This window comes from Passer domesticus, chromosome 10, assembly GCF_036417665.1.
Source record: "Passer domesticus isolate bPasDom1 chromosome 10, bPasDom1.hap1, whole genome shotgun sequence".
NCBI lineage: Eukaryota > Metazoa > Chordata > Aves > Passeriformes > Passeridae > Passer > Passer domesticus.
The window spans coordinates 18,991,606-19,009,168 of NC_087483.1; the positions used below are offsets into that span (position 1 = coordinate 18,991,606).

At 37.2% G+C, this 17,563-nt stretch overlaps 1 protein-coding gene across 14 annotated transcripts in view; it reads left to right on the top strand.

The window, feature by feature from the left end:
• RAPH1 (Ras association (RalGDS/AF-6) and pleckstrin homology domains 1) overlaps nt 1-17,563 on the top strand; it is a 193,858-nt gene that overhangs the window by 146,352 nt on the left and 29,943 nt on the right. For 13 of the 14 annotated variants that reach the window (XR_010369161.1, XR_010369159.1, XR_010369162.1 and 10 more), the window contains one exon: nt 13,515-13,589. The exons of the other annotated variant lie outside the window; for it this stretch is intronic. Coding sequence is in view for 7 of the 13 variants with exons in the window: in XM_064434205.1 (XP_064290275.1) it covers nt 13,515-13,589 (75 nt within the window). In the remaining 6 variants the exon portion in view is untranslated. The remainder of the gene's footprint in view (nt 1-13,514; nt 13,590-17,563) is intronic. 14 annotated transcript variants of the gene reach the window in all.

The following is a 17,563-nucleotide window of genomic DNA, read 5'->3' on the forward strand; positions in this document are numbered from 1 at the left end:
GTGTCATGAGTAATCAACAAACCACCTGCTGCCCTTAATTACCTTGATGTTGGTGAATCAAGGGACAGAGGTCAAGAAGTTGCTTTGTCTTCACAGGAAGCTAATCTGTATTGCTGCAAGTGTTGCAGTTGCTGTTTCAGATGCTTTCTGAGGTCTTGGTCACTGACTGCAAGGCTCAAAATCATCCCCAAAAGCTTTTCTCAAAGACTTGTGAGGGCTGCCTTTGTACAAACGCAGTGATTGCTTCTCCTATAAGAATGGGGCTATTGTTTCTCTGCCCAGATAAGTTGATAAGAATGATTGATTCCTTTGAAGGAGGTAACCAGAAAGTGTCAGTAATTTGAGATCCAGATTCTGCTCTTGTCTTGAGAGCAGAAACCTCTCAACTCATTAACCATGCTGCTTGCTTTGGCTCCATTCTTTTTCATTTCAGTAGCCTGAGGAAAGTATTTAATTCTTAGAAATTGTCCCTAGGTTTACAGAATTGGTATTCAACTATTCAGTATTAAAATTGTTATGTGATGGGATGGGACTTCTTACAGAGAAGTTTCTTTTCTCATCACTGGTGAGCAGGGAAAGGGAAATGACTTTTTTTTTTTTGTTTGTTTGTGACAGATTTTGTGGTAGTGTTTTTTAAATGAATTTAGCTTTTAAATGGAAGAATCAGTGGGTATCAACAAAGCTATTTATTTCCTCTGTCATTCATTTAGTGCCCAAAAACTAGTTTAAGGGTTTATTAATCCTCTTGGCTAGGTTGTGAACCAAAACACCTTTTACTAGTAGGGCTGAATTTTACCCTCCCACCCACACAGTTGACTCAATGGTGCTGTTTCTAATAGAAAACCACCCTCTGAGGAAATAGGCTTTGAAGAAGTCCTAATGTCCATATAAGGAAAAACTCAACAGTTTTTATGCAGAAAGTGGGAGAGGCTATTTATTCATGGTCACAGCAGATCTGTTTTGAGATTTGTTATTCTGAAGTAGTGCTTTAGTGCTTCAAGTTAGCTCTTTTCTTTTGCCTGTCTTCCTTGAGACTGCCTGTAGGTGAGCTGACCTTTAAAATTTTTCTTTTCTGCTGTGGCTCTTCTAAAAGAGGTCAGTGTTTTGGCAGCTCTGCCCTTTTGACCTGACCAATACTTTGTCTTCTCCAGGCATATAGGTACTTTAAAAAGTCATCCTTCCTGCTGCAACTTCATGTTATGCTCTTCCTTAGTAAAATGGAAGACAGTTTTGATGGGAGGAAACACTTGTCTGAAAAAGGAAATTAGGTTTTGCAGTTATAAACTTCAGTATCCTATCTTAAGAAATACTTCTGCTGTGTATTTAAGAGCTCTCTGACATGGCAGTACAGGAAAATCCTGTAAAAGAGCAGTTGTGTACTGGCCCACTGAAGGTGTGTGTAGTCTAGTATACTCTCTGGCTGGTAATAGGGACCAATATTACAGAAAAAGGCTGTAATTCCACAGCTGTCAGAAATGGGAGGGGTATGACTTCCCTTTCCTCTCATCCTTCCTTCCTCACAGTTCTTTCCTTATGCTCTCATGTCCTCCCTTGTCCTAGCTTTGGCACTTAACTGGGACTTAGTACCCCAGACTTTTGTGCTTCTATTCTGGGTCTCATTCTTTGTTATTTAGGTGAACTGCAGAGGCTCAGAAGACTGTACAGGGCTCTGTAGCCATGGACTGGAGGCTGGAAGGGAGAGCAGGAACTCACTTGGTGGTGGTAATTGATTATTCAGAACTTCTCGCCTGAGTATTTGGACAAGCATCTTAGTGTCTTGTCTTCCTCCTAGCAGCCTGTGCTGTAGGTAATTCCTGGGGTTGCAGATATATCAGCATGATGACAAATGAGAACTCTCAGTGGTCATATTGGCCAGGACGATCCTTGCACTCATCCTGAATTTTAATTGAATTTTAGATCACTTTCAGGGGAGTTGACTGGAGTTCCCTTGGTTGTCTAAAATTGCGGGTTTATTAGTTGTCATCATGGTTTATTTTCTTCCTTTCCTCCTTTCCTTTCTTAGCACTATCTCATTAGACATTGTGAATGTTGATATTTTCAAGACTATCACTTTGTAGCCTTAAGACCTTGTCTTGGTGGTACTAAGTGTTTTCTGACTGCACTTCTGTTCTTATCTTCAGTCTCCCCTTAAGTACTGTTGAATAAAAAGAAAAGTTGACTATGCCTCAACCTAGCCCCATAATTTTTTGCCAAATTGAAATTTGTCTTTGACAAAATGACTTCACAGATCCTTGCTTGAACAGTACTTTTTCTTAAATTGGTAGGTTGCATTTTGTTCTCTATGCTTTTAGTTGTGTAATGAGTGGTGTGCACCTTAAAATGTTGTTTCTGTGGGGGGGTTACTTTACTTGTATGTAGACCAAATTAGTGAAGTAATAGCATGAGTTAGGGGATAATAGCATTGAAGTTAGGGGAAATTATGTCTCTGTGACTAACTTGTTGCCTCCACCCACATTTTTCTTCTTCCTTTGGTCCCTCTGTCAGCAAAAAGTTGTCTCTGTTTTCAGTGAGCTGTGCTAGAGAAGGAGAAGAAAGCAGAAGGGAGAGAATAGAGAACTGTGTTGATGATGCTTATGTAGCTGTGTGTGTCTGGCAAGTGAAAGGCTCCATTCATGGGCAGTCATTGTTACTGTCCTGCACACACTCAGTGAAGAGGTTGCAGATAAGTTTGAGGTCTGCCATCTGGTCTGGCACAGTTCATCATCACCCCCCACCCCTCTTTATGTCTGTAACCCAGTTTGCACAGCTGAGAGATTCTGCTTATACAAAGATAATGCAAAATTTAGCTGGTAATACTATATGATTTAATTGCATTTTATTTTTTAGCTTTTACTTAAACTCATTGTAGATTTATACTTGATGCATGAGGGGTAGAAATCAGGAGAAGAGAGTGGCTAGTACAATAAAGCCACATGGTTTTTGCTTCACTTGACAGAGAAGGCAGTGTGGAGTAAATATTAATGTTTCTTTCAGAGTAAAAAAGGGAGCTTTGGAAGCATGACAGTTAGTAGCAATTGTCATGTAAGCTCAGCACACATAAATAAATGTGTACTGGCTAAAAGATCCTGTGGGATAAAATGAAAAACTTGAAATGGACATAAGGGAATAATCAAGGTTGTGTTTCATAGCAATTTTGCTATAGTTCTTACATGGACATGCTAGCATTTCTTTTGCCTATGCAGTGGTGTAACACAGAAGCTTTGGTACCCATTTAAAATTATTGAGGGTCATGTTTTATGTGGGATTGCTAAATGTTGCTATGTATGAAAATGCTGTTAATGTATGCAGAGAAATAAACTGATGATATATATGGTCTTTGTTAGGCAATGGTGTCTTAAAATAGAGCTGGACTGCTGAATCTCATCTGTTATTTGTAGGTGGTTTAAGGAGAGTTGTGCTCTGTTTTAGCTCTTGCAGGAATAGAGCATTATTGGCTTTTGTATTTTGGGAGCTTGAAGCTTGAGTGCTTTTCCTTATGGTCCACATGTTTTGTGGTTAGCAGATGTGACGGATGTTAGACTCCAGTTTGTGAGAGTAGTCACAGATAAGCAACAAATAAGGCATGGCACAGGTTTGGTTTGTATTTCTTCTAAAGACTTAAAAAAAATCATTTTCTGCAAGTTGTGTTATGTCCTTAGTTTAGAACACAAAGTCTGTTCTGGAGCATTTCCAGTTCCGCTTTTCCTAAGCTGAAAATAGTCAATGGAAAGGCTTAATTTGAAACACAATTAGACCATTTCTTCCTCTTTCTTTTTTTTTTTTTTCAATTATTAGTCACAAAATGTTCTTTTATAAGTCAAAAGTAAGGGAAAATTGTGCGTATCTGTCATCTTGAAACATTACTTTGGCTTCCAGTTTTGTTGGCATAAGAAGCGTGAGACATCCATTTTTCAAATGTTTTTGAAATACATGTGAAATGACTCCTCATTTGCCAGATTTTTGGAAGCTTTCAAAGCATTCTGAGATAAACATATGATTTTATAAAATACAAACAACATTTATGTATTACAAATAAATAATCAAATGTGCTTGGATATGCATAATCATCATATAATGCACTTGAACTCAAGGATTGCTAATATACTCTTCCCAATGCTTGCCAACCAGCGCATAAACTTTTTTTCATGTTATATTTATGGAATCTGCAAAGCAAATGATGGGGAGGGATAATTTTATTATTTTTAAAGCATTTTCAATTGAGATCTAAAGGAGGAATTCTAAAAGTTTTGTTTACTGGACATCATTGAATGGTAGGTTTCAAAAATTGGGGTAAATAGATTTAAAATACATGAAAGAGAAACAAGTAAATCTTGATTCTCCACTCAGTGTATCTGACTTATTTTATAGCTATGGACCTAAAATTTATCCTGTAACTTTTTCACATAGGAGATAACTCATCGAAGTGTAGCAGAAACCATAAAACACGTATGAATAGTTTCTCTTCAGTCAGCTTTGCCTCACACAGATGAAAAAGTTCCCTCCTGAGAAGGAACAGGAAAATGGACAGTGTAATGTATGTTTGAGTCTCGTTTGACACCACTGGCTGGCAGTCCACTCAAAAATTACACTTAGGGCATACTTTGTTAGTGTAAATGTGAACACCAAAGGCGCTGGCTCTAAACATACCTAAATACACTGCTTCTTTGGGATTTTCTGTGAGGTTGGAGTCTTCTGTGGACAAGCAGCTGAATGACTCATTCTGCTATCCCAAGTGCTGGGTAAATAAGCACACTTAAAAATGAATCTCCTTTTCTTTATGCCTGTTCTATAGCACTTCAGAAAAATACTTGTGTTTATGAAGGGTTTCTTGAGGGAAAAATTTTACCATTAATACAGACAAGCCAAGAAAATGGTTATTCAGAGGTTTTTTATCTTACCAGATTCATCTGCAAGAGAAAAAATACCATAGATGAATAACGAAATAAATCTAGGCAGCACACTCTTGGAACTGCCCACTAGAATGGAGTTGAGAAATCAGAAGTATTGCTTTATGAAGTTACCAAACTTTGCTGAAAGTATGCTGCAGGGGAGTTGTATACATTGGTTGCAGTTTCCAGTAAAGATATCACTCTGCTAGTGATGGTTAATTATGAAGCTTTTAAAACAGCCAATTTCCTTGTGGACACACCATTCTGCTTAAAACAAATTTCTTTACTTTTTCTGTGACATTTGATTAGATTAGAGGTCTAAAATACTAAAGCTGTAGGAAGTTAGAAACAGATTACTTGTTTGTCCTTGTTTCAGATTGCCAAAAAAGTAATTTAGGACAGATGACAAAAATTAAGAACACAGCCAGCAGTTGTGGAACATTAAACTCTTAACAGGAGGAAAGAATTTGTTGTTTTCCTCAGTTATGTATATTCCTAAACTGTAGTGTGAAAACTAGGGTTTTCAGGGTTTTTAGAGGAGTTTGAACCCCCCAAAAATAAGAGTTCATGTTCTGGAGAAAGAATTGAGAACTGGCCTTTTAGCTGTGTCAGTTTTGAGCATGCTGCTTTAGTTTGTTATACCATAATATAGTGCTTAGTGTTTAGTTCATTATACTATAATAAAGGTCTGCAAATACAAAGCAAACCCTTCATTTTTAATTAACCAAATGTACACCTTTGATTAGTTTCCTGTGTTGCACACTTACTAGTTTTATTTTTACAAGTTATTCAATATGTTACAGTCCATATTTTTTCTTAGGGTTTCCTTGAAATTTGCTCCCAGCAAACAAACTCTATTTGGGATTTCATGTTTGGTTTATGCAGTTTATATCCATACTACTGATTAATTGGGCATTCTTGCCTTATCTCGTGTTGGAACTCTTGTTCATGCAGCTGCCGAGTGATTTGGAGCAGCTTTCCCTGGAAAATAATCCTCGTGAATTAATTGTTCATTGGTCCATTGGACTACATGATCAGAATTATAGCTGTCCACACAAGAGATGTGAGAGCATGTCATGGGGGAATGACAGAACTGCATCTTTCTGGCAGTGTTTTAGTCTTAAATTTCTAAAAAGCAATAGTGAAATGAAGCTTGAACTGAATGTTCATCATCTTTTGCAATTCTTTCTGTCCTACTCTGTCTTAAGTAACTTGTGTTCAGCAGGGGAGCATCCCAGCCTGATCTGGGAGGTGATGGACTAGCACTGAGTGTACCTCTTGCACACAGAGCAGCAGTTTGCTCATTTGAGGTATCCACAGACATGTTACTTAAATTACAGTGAATTTCAGCAAGGTCTATCAGACTGTCATGAAATTATAAACATCCCTAGCATTTAATAAATACTTGCTGTAAGTTAAGATTTAAATTTTTCTTTTTGTTCCAGTTGCCTGCAGTGAAATGGAGTCACAGGAGTCCTGGGTGGGGGGGTTGTCTACTCTTGAGCACAGAGTAATTGCTCCAGGTTCTCCCTTCCCTTGTCTGGCTCCAGCATGTTTTGCAGCAGCCAAGCACTGCAGCTTAAAGAAGACTGCTGTACTCTCCCACCATGGACCCAGGCATTCTTGATCTTGGCCTGACTTTGATTCAAGAGTAGGAGTGTGCAATCCAGCTGAAGGGCTGGCCAGTGCTCTGTGAGGGGTTGTGACATCGAGTTTTTTAATTGTGATGCTCCAGGCTTCACTGAGTCTTACAGACTACAATTTTAATTCTGAAGGCTTAGTCTCAGACAAATTTAGCTATATTCTCATGGGAAAGCACAAAGCAAGACTTTGGTTATTGGCAGGAGCATCATCCGTTTCATGGTCAAATGTGCAGAGGTCTTAAACATCTGTGTTTTAAATGACACGCACCTCCCTTTCCTTTCTTGGGAATACTTTGTCTAGTGTAGATGACTAGTAATCACCCTGAAACAGTGTGCAATCATGGAAAATTTCTCTTAGTAGTATAATTTGACAAAATTTTTATAAACAGCTGTAGGATGACCCTGCTTAAGCAAGGGAGGTTGAACCAGATGAGCAGCTGTGGTCCCTTCCCTACCCGCTCTGTGATTCTGTGGAAACAGTGTTGTGTGTGGAGGGTCAGGCAGCTCTGTTACCCAGTGCTGCTGCTTCAGTTTCTCAGTGCCTATTTTCCTGTTTTGAGGTTTTAATAAGAATAAACTGTAACTGCTTTTGCAACAATTTTTTTGGTTATATTTAGTCTAAACCATCTCTGGTGCAACTTGAGGCCTTTTATCTTGTCCTATCTCTTGTTACTTGCAAGAAGAGACTGTCACCCACCTGTCTACACCTCCTTTTAGGTGGTTGTAGAGAGTGATAAGGTGTCCCCTGAGCCTCCTTTTTTGCTAGGTTAAACAACCCCCTTTGCAAAACAAAACAGAAAATTGATACTTTCAATTAGATGTTTATCATATTGTGTCCATATGAGTAAGTTCCATATGAACACATAATCATAAAGAGATTGGAAAAAAAAATTCAGTGCTCCTTCTCCCATCTTTGGATCAAAATTACAGAAATAATTTTAAATCTTAAATTCTCAAGTTCTTTTTTGGAAACAGTGGATTCTAATTCTTGAAGCTGGAGTCTAAAGAATTCAGTATAGGGATGTAGTTGAAATGGAAGCTACTGTAATCTTTACAACAAAGTTTTGCAAGCATATAGCTCTCTATTGAACACTGTACACTTCAGTTTCCTTGATTTTTACTTTGTTTTCTAAGGACAGAGAATGCATTTCAAAAAGGATTTTGTAGTATTTCTCAATTGTGATATTAAATTCAAAATAGTGGCACAAGAGTGCCACCAGCTGGTTTAATTAAACATGTGTATTTATTAAACTGTTAAAGAGTTCTGCAAGAAACATGGCAAGATAATTACAGGCACAAGTCCTCAGTGTGCTCTTATTGCCTTTTTTTTTTTTTTTTTTTGGTACTAACATAAGTTATTCTGCTCTACAAACCTTGAGTGAATGATGTCTTTGAATGTACAGATAGTATTTAACAAGAAAGGAAGTTTTCTATTTAACATGCTTAAGGCATTAGAACATGAAGGTAAAATACTTCAGAAGATCACTAGGTCATCTTTCTTACAATTCCACCCCAGTTGATGATCATTATTTATAAACTGTCAGTATAAAGAACATATGTGACACCTTTGAGACTGTATTGTACCCTTTTTAAGTTCTGTATGCCTGTTTTCTCAGCCCTTACCTTAAAATTAAAGGAATTAGATACATCTTAGAGATGAGACTGAATCTTTCTAAATTGATCCCACTTTTCTGTACTAAGTCATCATCAAACATAGCAAGAAAATAGATCAGTGTTCAGATTTTACAAAACTGTGCAAGTGGAATTGAAGAAAGTAGGCCAAGTATATACTGCATCTTACTTGTGAACCAGTGGGCTGCTATTATGGCAAGATGGGCGGCACAGCCTTCATGTCTTAGCTAGGCAGCTCAGTTTATCACCTCTTCTTAAACACTTCTCTTAAAATCCAGCCATCAATTCTTGTCTGTAAAAAATAAATTTAATATGCTTGGTAATTCAGTGATAGTGTGGAAATTGTTTCAGTTTGGGTTTTTTTTGAAACTGACTTTCAGCCCAAGATCTCTTTAATCTCAAGAATTGAAACAACCCAGTGAATATTACATAATGGAACCGACAAGGATAATAGGTGAGAAAATCTTGAGGTTTTGGCCATGTAGAGCATTACTGGTTGTTTAGTTTAGTGCAACAAATGATATTCTGAAAATCTGAAAGGTATTTTCATTTTCCTGATAGCCCATCTGTTCTATCATGTTTAGCAAACATGCTTGGTAGGTTTGATTGGTGATCTGTATAAAAATATTTCAGTATTGTAAAAACCATCTTGCATAAGCAGCTGCTGTGTATTTGTACCGTGTTGAGTTTCCTGAAAACACGGAAAGGCAATTTTCAACAGCTGGTCCATGAACATCTGGTATTTACATCTAAAGGTGGATGTTACATTTCTGTCTTCAAAGAAAGGATATAGGAAATCTTTGATGTCCATAATGTAATTTGGAACAAGATTTTAGTCCGTGTTCTTACAAACATCAAGGCTAGCTGTCTTTGCTGAATGAACTGCACGTGAACACAATTAATTTTTTTGACCTAACAGCATCTAGAACTCTTAAGTGTTAATGCTAATTTTGCTTAAATCTAGTTTTCTATGTTGTTGATTATCGTCAGCAGCTGCAGTTTATTCAGAGACATTAGTAGTCTTATTTATTTGGTTTTGTTACTTTAGATATTTTAATCATCATATCTGAAATTTTAAAAGTAAAATTGTTTTTGCACAAAGTATTTTTGTGCATGGCTGTTTTGGCATCCGTTGAGAAAGGTATAAATTTAATTTTGTAGAAAGTTGATTTTCCTATCAGCATTTTTTTCAGTATTTTGACGATTTTTTTATTCGTAAACATCCATGGTTTTCAGTATGACTTGGAATAATTGCTGCTAGAAATTAAAATATGACACAGTTCAAAACAGTCATCACTGGCTGCTTCTACGTGGTATAAAATGGTTTTCCTGGCTTTGATGAGTTTTCTTTATTTTTCACCGTTCAGGTTTTTAAACTAGATTGAGTTCCTGCAACTTAGTTTGAAGCATGGTCCATATTATGAGAAGGACTAAACCAGAAGTGAATAGCTTCCTATGCATTGTGTTAAAGTTGTCTCCAAAAGAAGTGATTTTGGTACAGAAAAGTTGTAAACATACTTAGTACCTGATGGTAGGCTTCATGTTTGATTGTTTTAGGGAAAGAAGAGTACTTTTTGAAGCATATATCAAGAAACAAACCAAGTGAGTTTTGGGCTACAGTGCTACTGCCTGTCCCAGCTTCCTGGTGTGAAGTCTAGTAGCAGGATTTATATTGAGAGATTTCTTGTGATGAAAGTAAACTTCATTTTGCCTCTTTAAGAGTCCCCTTAAAGCCCTGTCACTTTTTCCTTCCTGGATGCTCACTGGACCTGTGATATTTTGAGTTCTGCCTGAGTTGTAGTGATGGTGGATTAACTGGGAATCCTGAGTTGAGTCTGGCTCCCTAATAATCATGTAAAATATTAAAGTAAAAGTGTTGGTTTTAAAATTCTTCTAGTGTCAGATAGGATTCCTTTTAATAGAAGATTTTACCATTTGCTAGTGTCTGTTAAGTGAATGGTTTTACATACGTAGAATGGAAATAAGTTTTAACAAGCTTTCTCATTTTTACTGCATTTGCAGTAATAATTTTATACAAAACCTTATAACAAGGTATGGCTATTACTAATGGCTGGATTTCAAGAAAGCTCTACTACACATAAAAAATACAACTTAAAAAAGCCCAACATCTAGTAGAAGTAAAGAATTGTAGGTAGCTTTAGACTGTGCAAATGTTGTATACTTTTTTTGTTTGCCCCCCTGAGTGCTGATGTAGAGATTTGTGATCTTTCAAAGAATTTGGTAAATTAGGCATTAGTTGTTTTGACTTAGTGTTATTAATGTTGAATTAGCTGCACTGAGTATTTTAGTGACTGCAGGAATTAAATACTCTTCCAGCACTGTTACAGTCTGCTTCTTCTACAATTTCATGCTTAGCATAAAGGATTGCCTGGTATTGTCTTCTCTGAAGCTGTTGTCAATTTTGATGCTTCCATTGTGTTTCAGACTACTTTTACACTCCAACCACATTTAATTCTGGTAATGTGACAATTTGGAAAAAACCTTTAAACTGAAAATAGCCGTTATAAGAAATGATGGCTTGTACTGGGGAAGCAGTCAGCTTACTGCAGCAGGGTAGAAAAATGCGTGGCATTGCAGGAGTGGGAGGGACATGTACTCGTTTATGGAATTGGAATTGGTTTTATGTCCTAGGTAAATCTAAGGTGAGGCACTGGGGGAGAGAGAACTTCATTGCTAGAGCTTGAGTTCTCATTGTTGTGGTAGGAGCAGGTGAAAGAACAGATGCCTTTCATGGTAGAAGACTAGAAATGTCTCTCTAGGAGTAATTAATGTTTTGGTTTTCCTGGATTTGACTGCTGTTCTTTTTAGTCTAGTGAAGTACCTGGGGCAGAAAAGTAGGTTGATTTGTTTGGCAAGATCAGGCATTTATATTGTCAGGGCTTTTGTACATATTTCAAGTTCTTAAGTAGAGAGGAAGAGTGGGGTATTCAGATCCTCTATGTGAACCATTGTGATTGTACTATCTAGAAAAAAATAATAAAATATTTATCTTCCCCCAAATGATGGAATATTCTAGGAGCAACATCTGTTTGCCTTAAAGCTTGATGTTTGAGCTGAAGTCTTTCTTTGAAATAGACTAAATGCTTTAAAATTGGATTGTGAAAGTAATACATTGTTCTAAAATGAAATTTAATTTGTTATCTACTAGTTTGTGCATGCCGAATATTTTAAAATTTTTATGTGTGTGTAGTCACTGTTTAGCTGAGCTATAATTTCTACAACTTGGGCTTTCCTGTTGCTTTGCTACTTCTGCTCATTCTAACTTTTGGGTATGTGCAGTAGTGCAGAATTTGTTATAGGGTAGGAAGAAGCCATGCACAAAAACCATCTGCAAGAGAGCTGTTGCCTTCCTGTTTCTAGGCATGTGAGCTCTGCAGCTCCAATTCACATAGGTAGTTGTCATCACATTGGTGTTCCACATTTTACTGGCCAACCCCTATTCCCGTAAAATATCACTATCAAAGTTTCAAGTGGCTATTATGTTGTAAGAAGGATATGGCATTCCCATTTTTGGGTAGAATTTCCTTAGTGGAGATAATGTAGTTAAATACAAGATAGCAGCAGCCGAGATGACTAAGACTGGAAGAAGGTTAATTGACCTACCTTGACCTTCCCTGTAGGAGTAATATTCTCCAGCAAGTAGTATTTCCTTTAAGGAGTGATTCAATATCCTAAATTTATCCTGACACTATTGTTGACTTACAGGCTAAGACAGAAGGTGACTAAGGTCTTGAGGAAGAGGCTGCAAGTGTACATTGTAGTGTTCTTCTACTGCAGTGCTCCATTCACCAAGAAAGTGATCCATATTAATCATTCCATAATGACTGACAAGAACTCCATGAAGAAACTCTGGGAAGTTAGAGCCTCTGTGTAAGAAAGGATACAATTCAGTACGACTGTGAATAATTATACCAGGTATTACAAGCCCTCAGTAGTGTGGTTTGAGCTAGGCAGGACTTCTATGTGTCTAAAACATATGATGTAAATACAGACAGGAATTAATATGCAAGCAGAAAAATAATTTACTCTGTAACATAACCTGTGTCTATATTAGTGGCTAAATACCCAGGTGGAGCTTTGGCTGGAGCCTGGGTTTAATTTCAAATGCTGTGTAGAGTCTTCCCTGAGGTGTAACTTTTAAAGCCTCCTTGAGACCCTTAATTGCTCATCCCAGCATGCAGCAATCACATCAGGTAAAGTCTCCCTGCAGGAACTGTATTCTCCAAACTATTTGATACTGCCTTGCAGGAAGTTGTAGACATGGGCTCTTCATTTTTTTCAGTCTTTACCTTACTGTGGCACCGAAGAAGAGGTGGGATTCTGTATTGCTAATAACTAAACAAAAGTATAATAGGCATGTATAGTTGTCATGTATAGCACTGAAACAAATAAGGCTGAGACAATTGTAACCACATGGGACAAATCTTGCAGTATGGTGGTGGTACACAGGAGATTTACTCATGCTCTTTTAAATTGTTTGAATGCTCTTGTTAAGTGCCACAGTACTAGTCTAATTTCCTTAGCAGACTAGACTGTGGTTCTGCAAGCTGCTGCCTATGATGGTGGCTTTGTGGCTTGTAGCACGTGCTGGAGAAGATAACCTGGGATCTTTCATTAACTGATTTCTGTCTTTCTCTACTGGCTGCTTTCCCTTTACTGATTTTCCTTCCCATTTTGAAAACAGATGAAAATATATTTTCTGCTGATTGATCTTTCCAAGAGAAGCACAGGGATTTGTAATTTTATAATTTGGACTATACAAGAGAAGAGAGACTTAAGTAATTTTTTAAAAAGGACAGGAATTTTAAGTTAGGTTGGTTTATTGTCGTGATAATATCTTTCTTTAAGAATTAAACAGGAACCCATGTAGAAAGCATAAAACTAGGATGTCTCCCCGATGACCGGTTTATAGTGGCTCTATGTTTGCGTGGTGAAAGTAGAATGTTTAGTTTTAGGAGACTGGACAGGATTTTGAAAAGCATTGTAAGAGTGTATTTTATTACTTTTACAGTTCTAAATGTCTTTATAAATAAGTTTTCTCTTGCAGAAAGGAAACCAGTGGCAGGTAAGCAAAAGTTTTCTTAATTTTATTGTGTGACATCTTGTACAGGAGAAGTTTTTATTAGTGTCTTGTGTAAAAGTACAATTGCTTTTACATCAGTGTATCAATACACTCATAGTATTTGGGAATGTTTTTATGGGAGGGGAAAAATGATGATGTAGGTTTTTTTTCTTTTAAACTCTGCTTTATCTTCTGTAATCAAGACACCATGAAATTACTATACTGACTTCCTTTGACTCATGTTCTTTCTCTTTCTTTCTGCACAAGCACTCCTATTTGGACAGGGAAACCTCCCTTCTTCTGAGAAACATTGCAGGAAAGCCTTCTCATTTGCTGACCAAGGTGATGATGCTTCTTTCTACTGTATGTGACTATTTCTTTGTAGAAAGAATGCTTTTGGTGTGTGCTATGCTTCTCCACCCCTGCCCTTTCCAGAAACTTCTGCGTTTACTTACATGATTTTCCTGATTATCCAAGGCACTTTAAAGACTGAATTGTATTGTTTGTTTCTGCAGATTTATCAAAGTGTTCAAGTTCTTGACAAATACTTAATAGCCATATTAGCAGGTAAAATGCCTTAGTTGAAAAGGAAATGTACTGAGCTGGAAGTTCTTTTGTTCCTATTGCCATTCACTAGTTTAAAAAAAAGATCCTAGTGAAAAATATGGGAGTGTTTAGTAGTTTTAAAAGCCATTAGTAGCCTTAAAATAAGCTCTCTTGCTGTATTGAAGACAAACTAGTAAGTAATGAAATATTTTTTATAATGTTTTGAATGTTGACTTAATATAATGTGGGGAGAATATCGTAGTAAGAGTGGTCTAATGAGCCAAGTATGTACAAGTTTTGATTATAAATTAATTTTCTTCACAGGAAGGAGGTCAGTAATGTACTAAGAGATCACAAATCTGTGATCTGTGTGGGGTTTTTTTAATTCACAGACATTCTACTGAAAAGACCTCAGGCAAGCCTGAAGTAACAAAATGCAATTTGGTGACCCCAAGACAATAAGGATAATGTTCACTGGGCATAAGTAGGCTGTATTTAGCAATGAAAGTATAAAACTGGTTTACTGGGGTTTTTTAAAATATCTTAATATTCTTCTCAAGATGCTCAGCATGTATCTTGACAACAGATTTTCAGGCTGTCTTGCAGAGGAGTACAAACAGCCAAAAGCAAGTAATCTTCTGCTCTTGTGATTGTTTTGCTTAAATTTTAAGTCCATACCTCTGCCTTGACCCCAATAGCTTTTTGCCCCTTTGCACTGCCCAACAAAGCAAACAGCCACCAAAACAGCAATTGGCTTGATTGCAAATAGATTAACAACAGCTGTGGCACAAAGAAACCACAATTTTCTTTCATCTCCATGTGTCTGCAGATCCTCCCTTCTGGTTGTTTATATGTGGGATGAGTGTTAGTTGCCATACAGGAACTTAATTTTAAAAAGTGCATTAAATGATCCCTTTGTGTCATATGACCATGAAGTACTATCAGGTATTCTAATACACTCCAAAGTTAATGTTTGTATTTATAATTCTTTGTGTTGGTTAATTAGGCTTCATAGCTCTCTGATTCAGGTGCTTTAGGCAAGCCTTCTGATTTCCTGAGGGTAATGTTGGTCAGCTTGTGACTGTTTCAGTACAGCTGTGCCTTCCACTTCTGACTCCTGAGCACACAGGCCTGCCATGGAACTTACTGGTTCTCTTCTGACCTGCTGCAATAAGAGATACCTTTAGCAAAATGATGAAATGGAAGTCCACTTTGCTGCTTAGATCTCTTCAGCTTGTAACATTGGATAAGACTCTCTATGAGTGAAGCAGTCCCATAAATGGGGGCATTTCTTTGTACCAAGGTGTTAGATCATTTGACTGTAGGATCATGTTGCAGGTCTGTGCTGGTGTTCCTGGTGTGTCAACTGTTTCTTACTGTCTTTACCTGCTTCCGTTTCTTCCCCTTCTCTGGTATGTCTGCATCTTATATTGAGACTAGAACAAACCATTTTTGTCCTCTGCTAATATAACTAATTTTAAAAATTCTAGCCATGCAGATCCCTTCTGCATCACAGCCATGCACACATACAGCTCCTGTTGCAGCATAGAGTAGATCTCAGTACAGAAAATTATGTATTTGTTTTGGTGAGCCCTTCGTTTTTAGATCTAATTCCAGATGTTACTGTTCACACAGCATTCAAGCCTTTGCTTGAAAACTGAAAGAAGTGAAAGCATATGTGTAATGTAAGTTATTGAATATTGAAAATAAAGCAATGTAGCTTTTTTGTCAAATCTGCAAGCTTGTTTCCCTATAATGAATATTGAAAACTAAGCTTAGTACTGTGAAATTAAGAGTACATGCAAATAATTTTGAGAGACTATTCAGGGCTCAAATACATCTCAGTTTTGCCCATGAAAATAGAAATGTAATATGCTGGATTTTGAAGTGAGCATTTCTTTACTGTTCTGATGCATGGGAAGCTGCAACTACATTCAGGAAGACACATGATACTGATTAAATGAAGTAATGATTCAGATAGTGTGTCAGCATCTGGAGGGAAAGGAACCATGTTGTACCTTTTCTTCTCAAATAGGACGTATGTAATTTTTCTTTTCTTGTTGACCTGAAAGACAAAAATTCTTCTTATGGATGTTCATTCCCTTGCTTTGTAGATTTTGGTCATTCCATCAGACTTTTGATTAAATCAGTTGTGATGTTGGCTTCATGTATCTCAAGCCACTCTGATTCAGATATGCTCATTCTTGAGTTAAGCATCTGTTTGAGATTTTTTTTTTAATGCTGTTTAAAAATACAGCAATTGATTTCTAATGTGCAAAGAATGTAAAGACAGTCTAAAAGCTTTCTGAGTCAGCTGTTATGTCATATGTAAATTTAATGTCACCTTTTATCTTTTTTATTATGGTAAAATATACTTTGTCATAATAATAAAAATATAATTTATGTATTATTTATATTAATCTATTGTAGTTGCATTGTTATATAATCAACCAGTGTTTTGAAATCTTTGTGCCCCGTTCCGCATATCCCTTGAGCTTTTTGTCCAACAAAAACTCCTTGCCAGTTAGTTGTAATGTCTCCTCTGTTACATTGTAGTCACCTTTCCTCTCTCAGACTTCCTTACTGTGCTTTCTAGTGCCTGTTCTTCTGCCTGGTTTGTTTGGGTTTCTTCCCCTCCTCTGCACTTTTTTTCTCCTGGTCCCAGATCCCAGTATTGGTACTTGTATAACTGTTTGCCCTGGTGAGAAGCCTGGCCTAGAGCCATTACTAGGCAGGTCCTGTTCAGAGGCAGGTGGGTGATAATGTAGTGCAGATGCTTCAAGGCATAAAGAGCCAGTGAAATTCCTTTGGATTTTTTATTTTTAATCAAAGCCACCAGCATTGTCAAATCTAGACAGTGGAATGCACATCTCTGCTGATTAAGGTTCTGTTCTGCCATACCTTGAAGGGTAATCTCAAAAGGGTTCAGGTCTGTTTGGAGGCATTAACCAGTGGTACACCTGAGAGGTCAGTACCAGATGCAGGACTTTTCAGCATCTTCCTTAGTGATGTGGGGCTTCTTTGCCCTTACAGACTGTGAGGAAGAAGTTGCCTTCTGTGGGAAATTGTGACTAGAGCCAGTGTGACTTTGAGATACATTTAAAATGTAACTGCTGCTTTCCAATTTCCATTCAGGAGCCATCTTCTGTGTTGGAGATAGGCTTCTAATAGCAAAAAGTGTGTGAATTGTGAACAAAGAAGTAGAACAAAGGAAGAATCTGGCACTACCCAAGTGTAGTAACATTGTAATATCTGAGACTTTTTCAGGTGAATAATTCTCAGACACAGCCCCTAAAACAATAGTACCACTTCACAGCCATTTCTGTATTTGGTAACATAGTGCAATATGGTGACAATGTCAGGAATATTCCAGAGGTATAGAAAGGTCTGTACTAAACTGGGAAGGAAGAAGGAAGCAATATGTGGTGAGTCTACATTAGGGAGGATGAATCCTTCACCAGGGTGAATGCACATGTACATTTAGTGAGCTTTCAGATACTCATGTCTTGCTTCCCTTTCTGCTTTACCCAGATAGAGGTTATTTAGAGTTATTATGAAAAGAAATGCAATAAACATATGTTTTGAAAATGACCATGAAATACTACTGTAAACACAAGTTCACTGGACCGTGCCATGATTGCAGCACGCTTTTAGGGTAGGAGTATTCTGCTTGTCCTAGTGAGTTCAGCAAGAAATAGAGAAGAACTGCTCTTAATATTCACACCTTTGGTTTTAGTGCTGATCACATACACTCTTGTTCTAGTGTTCTT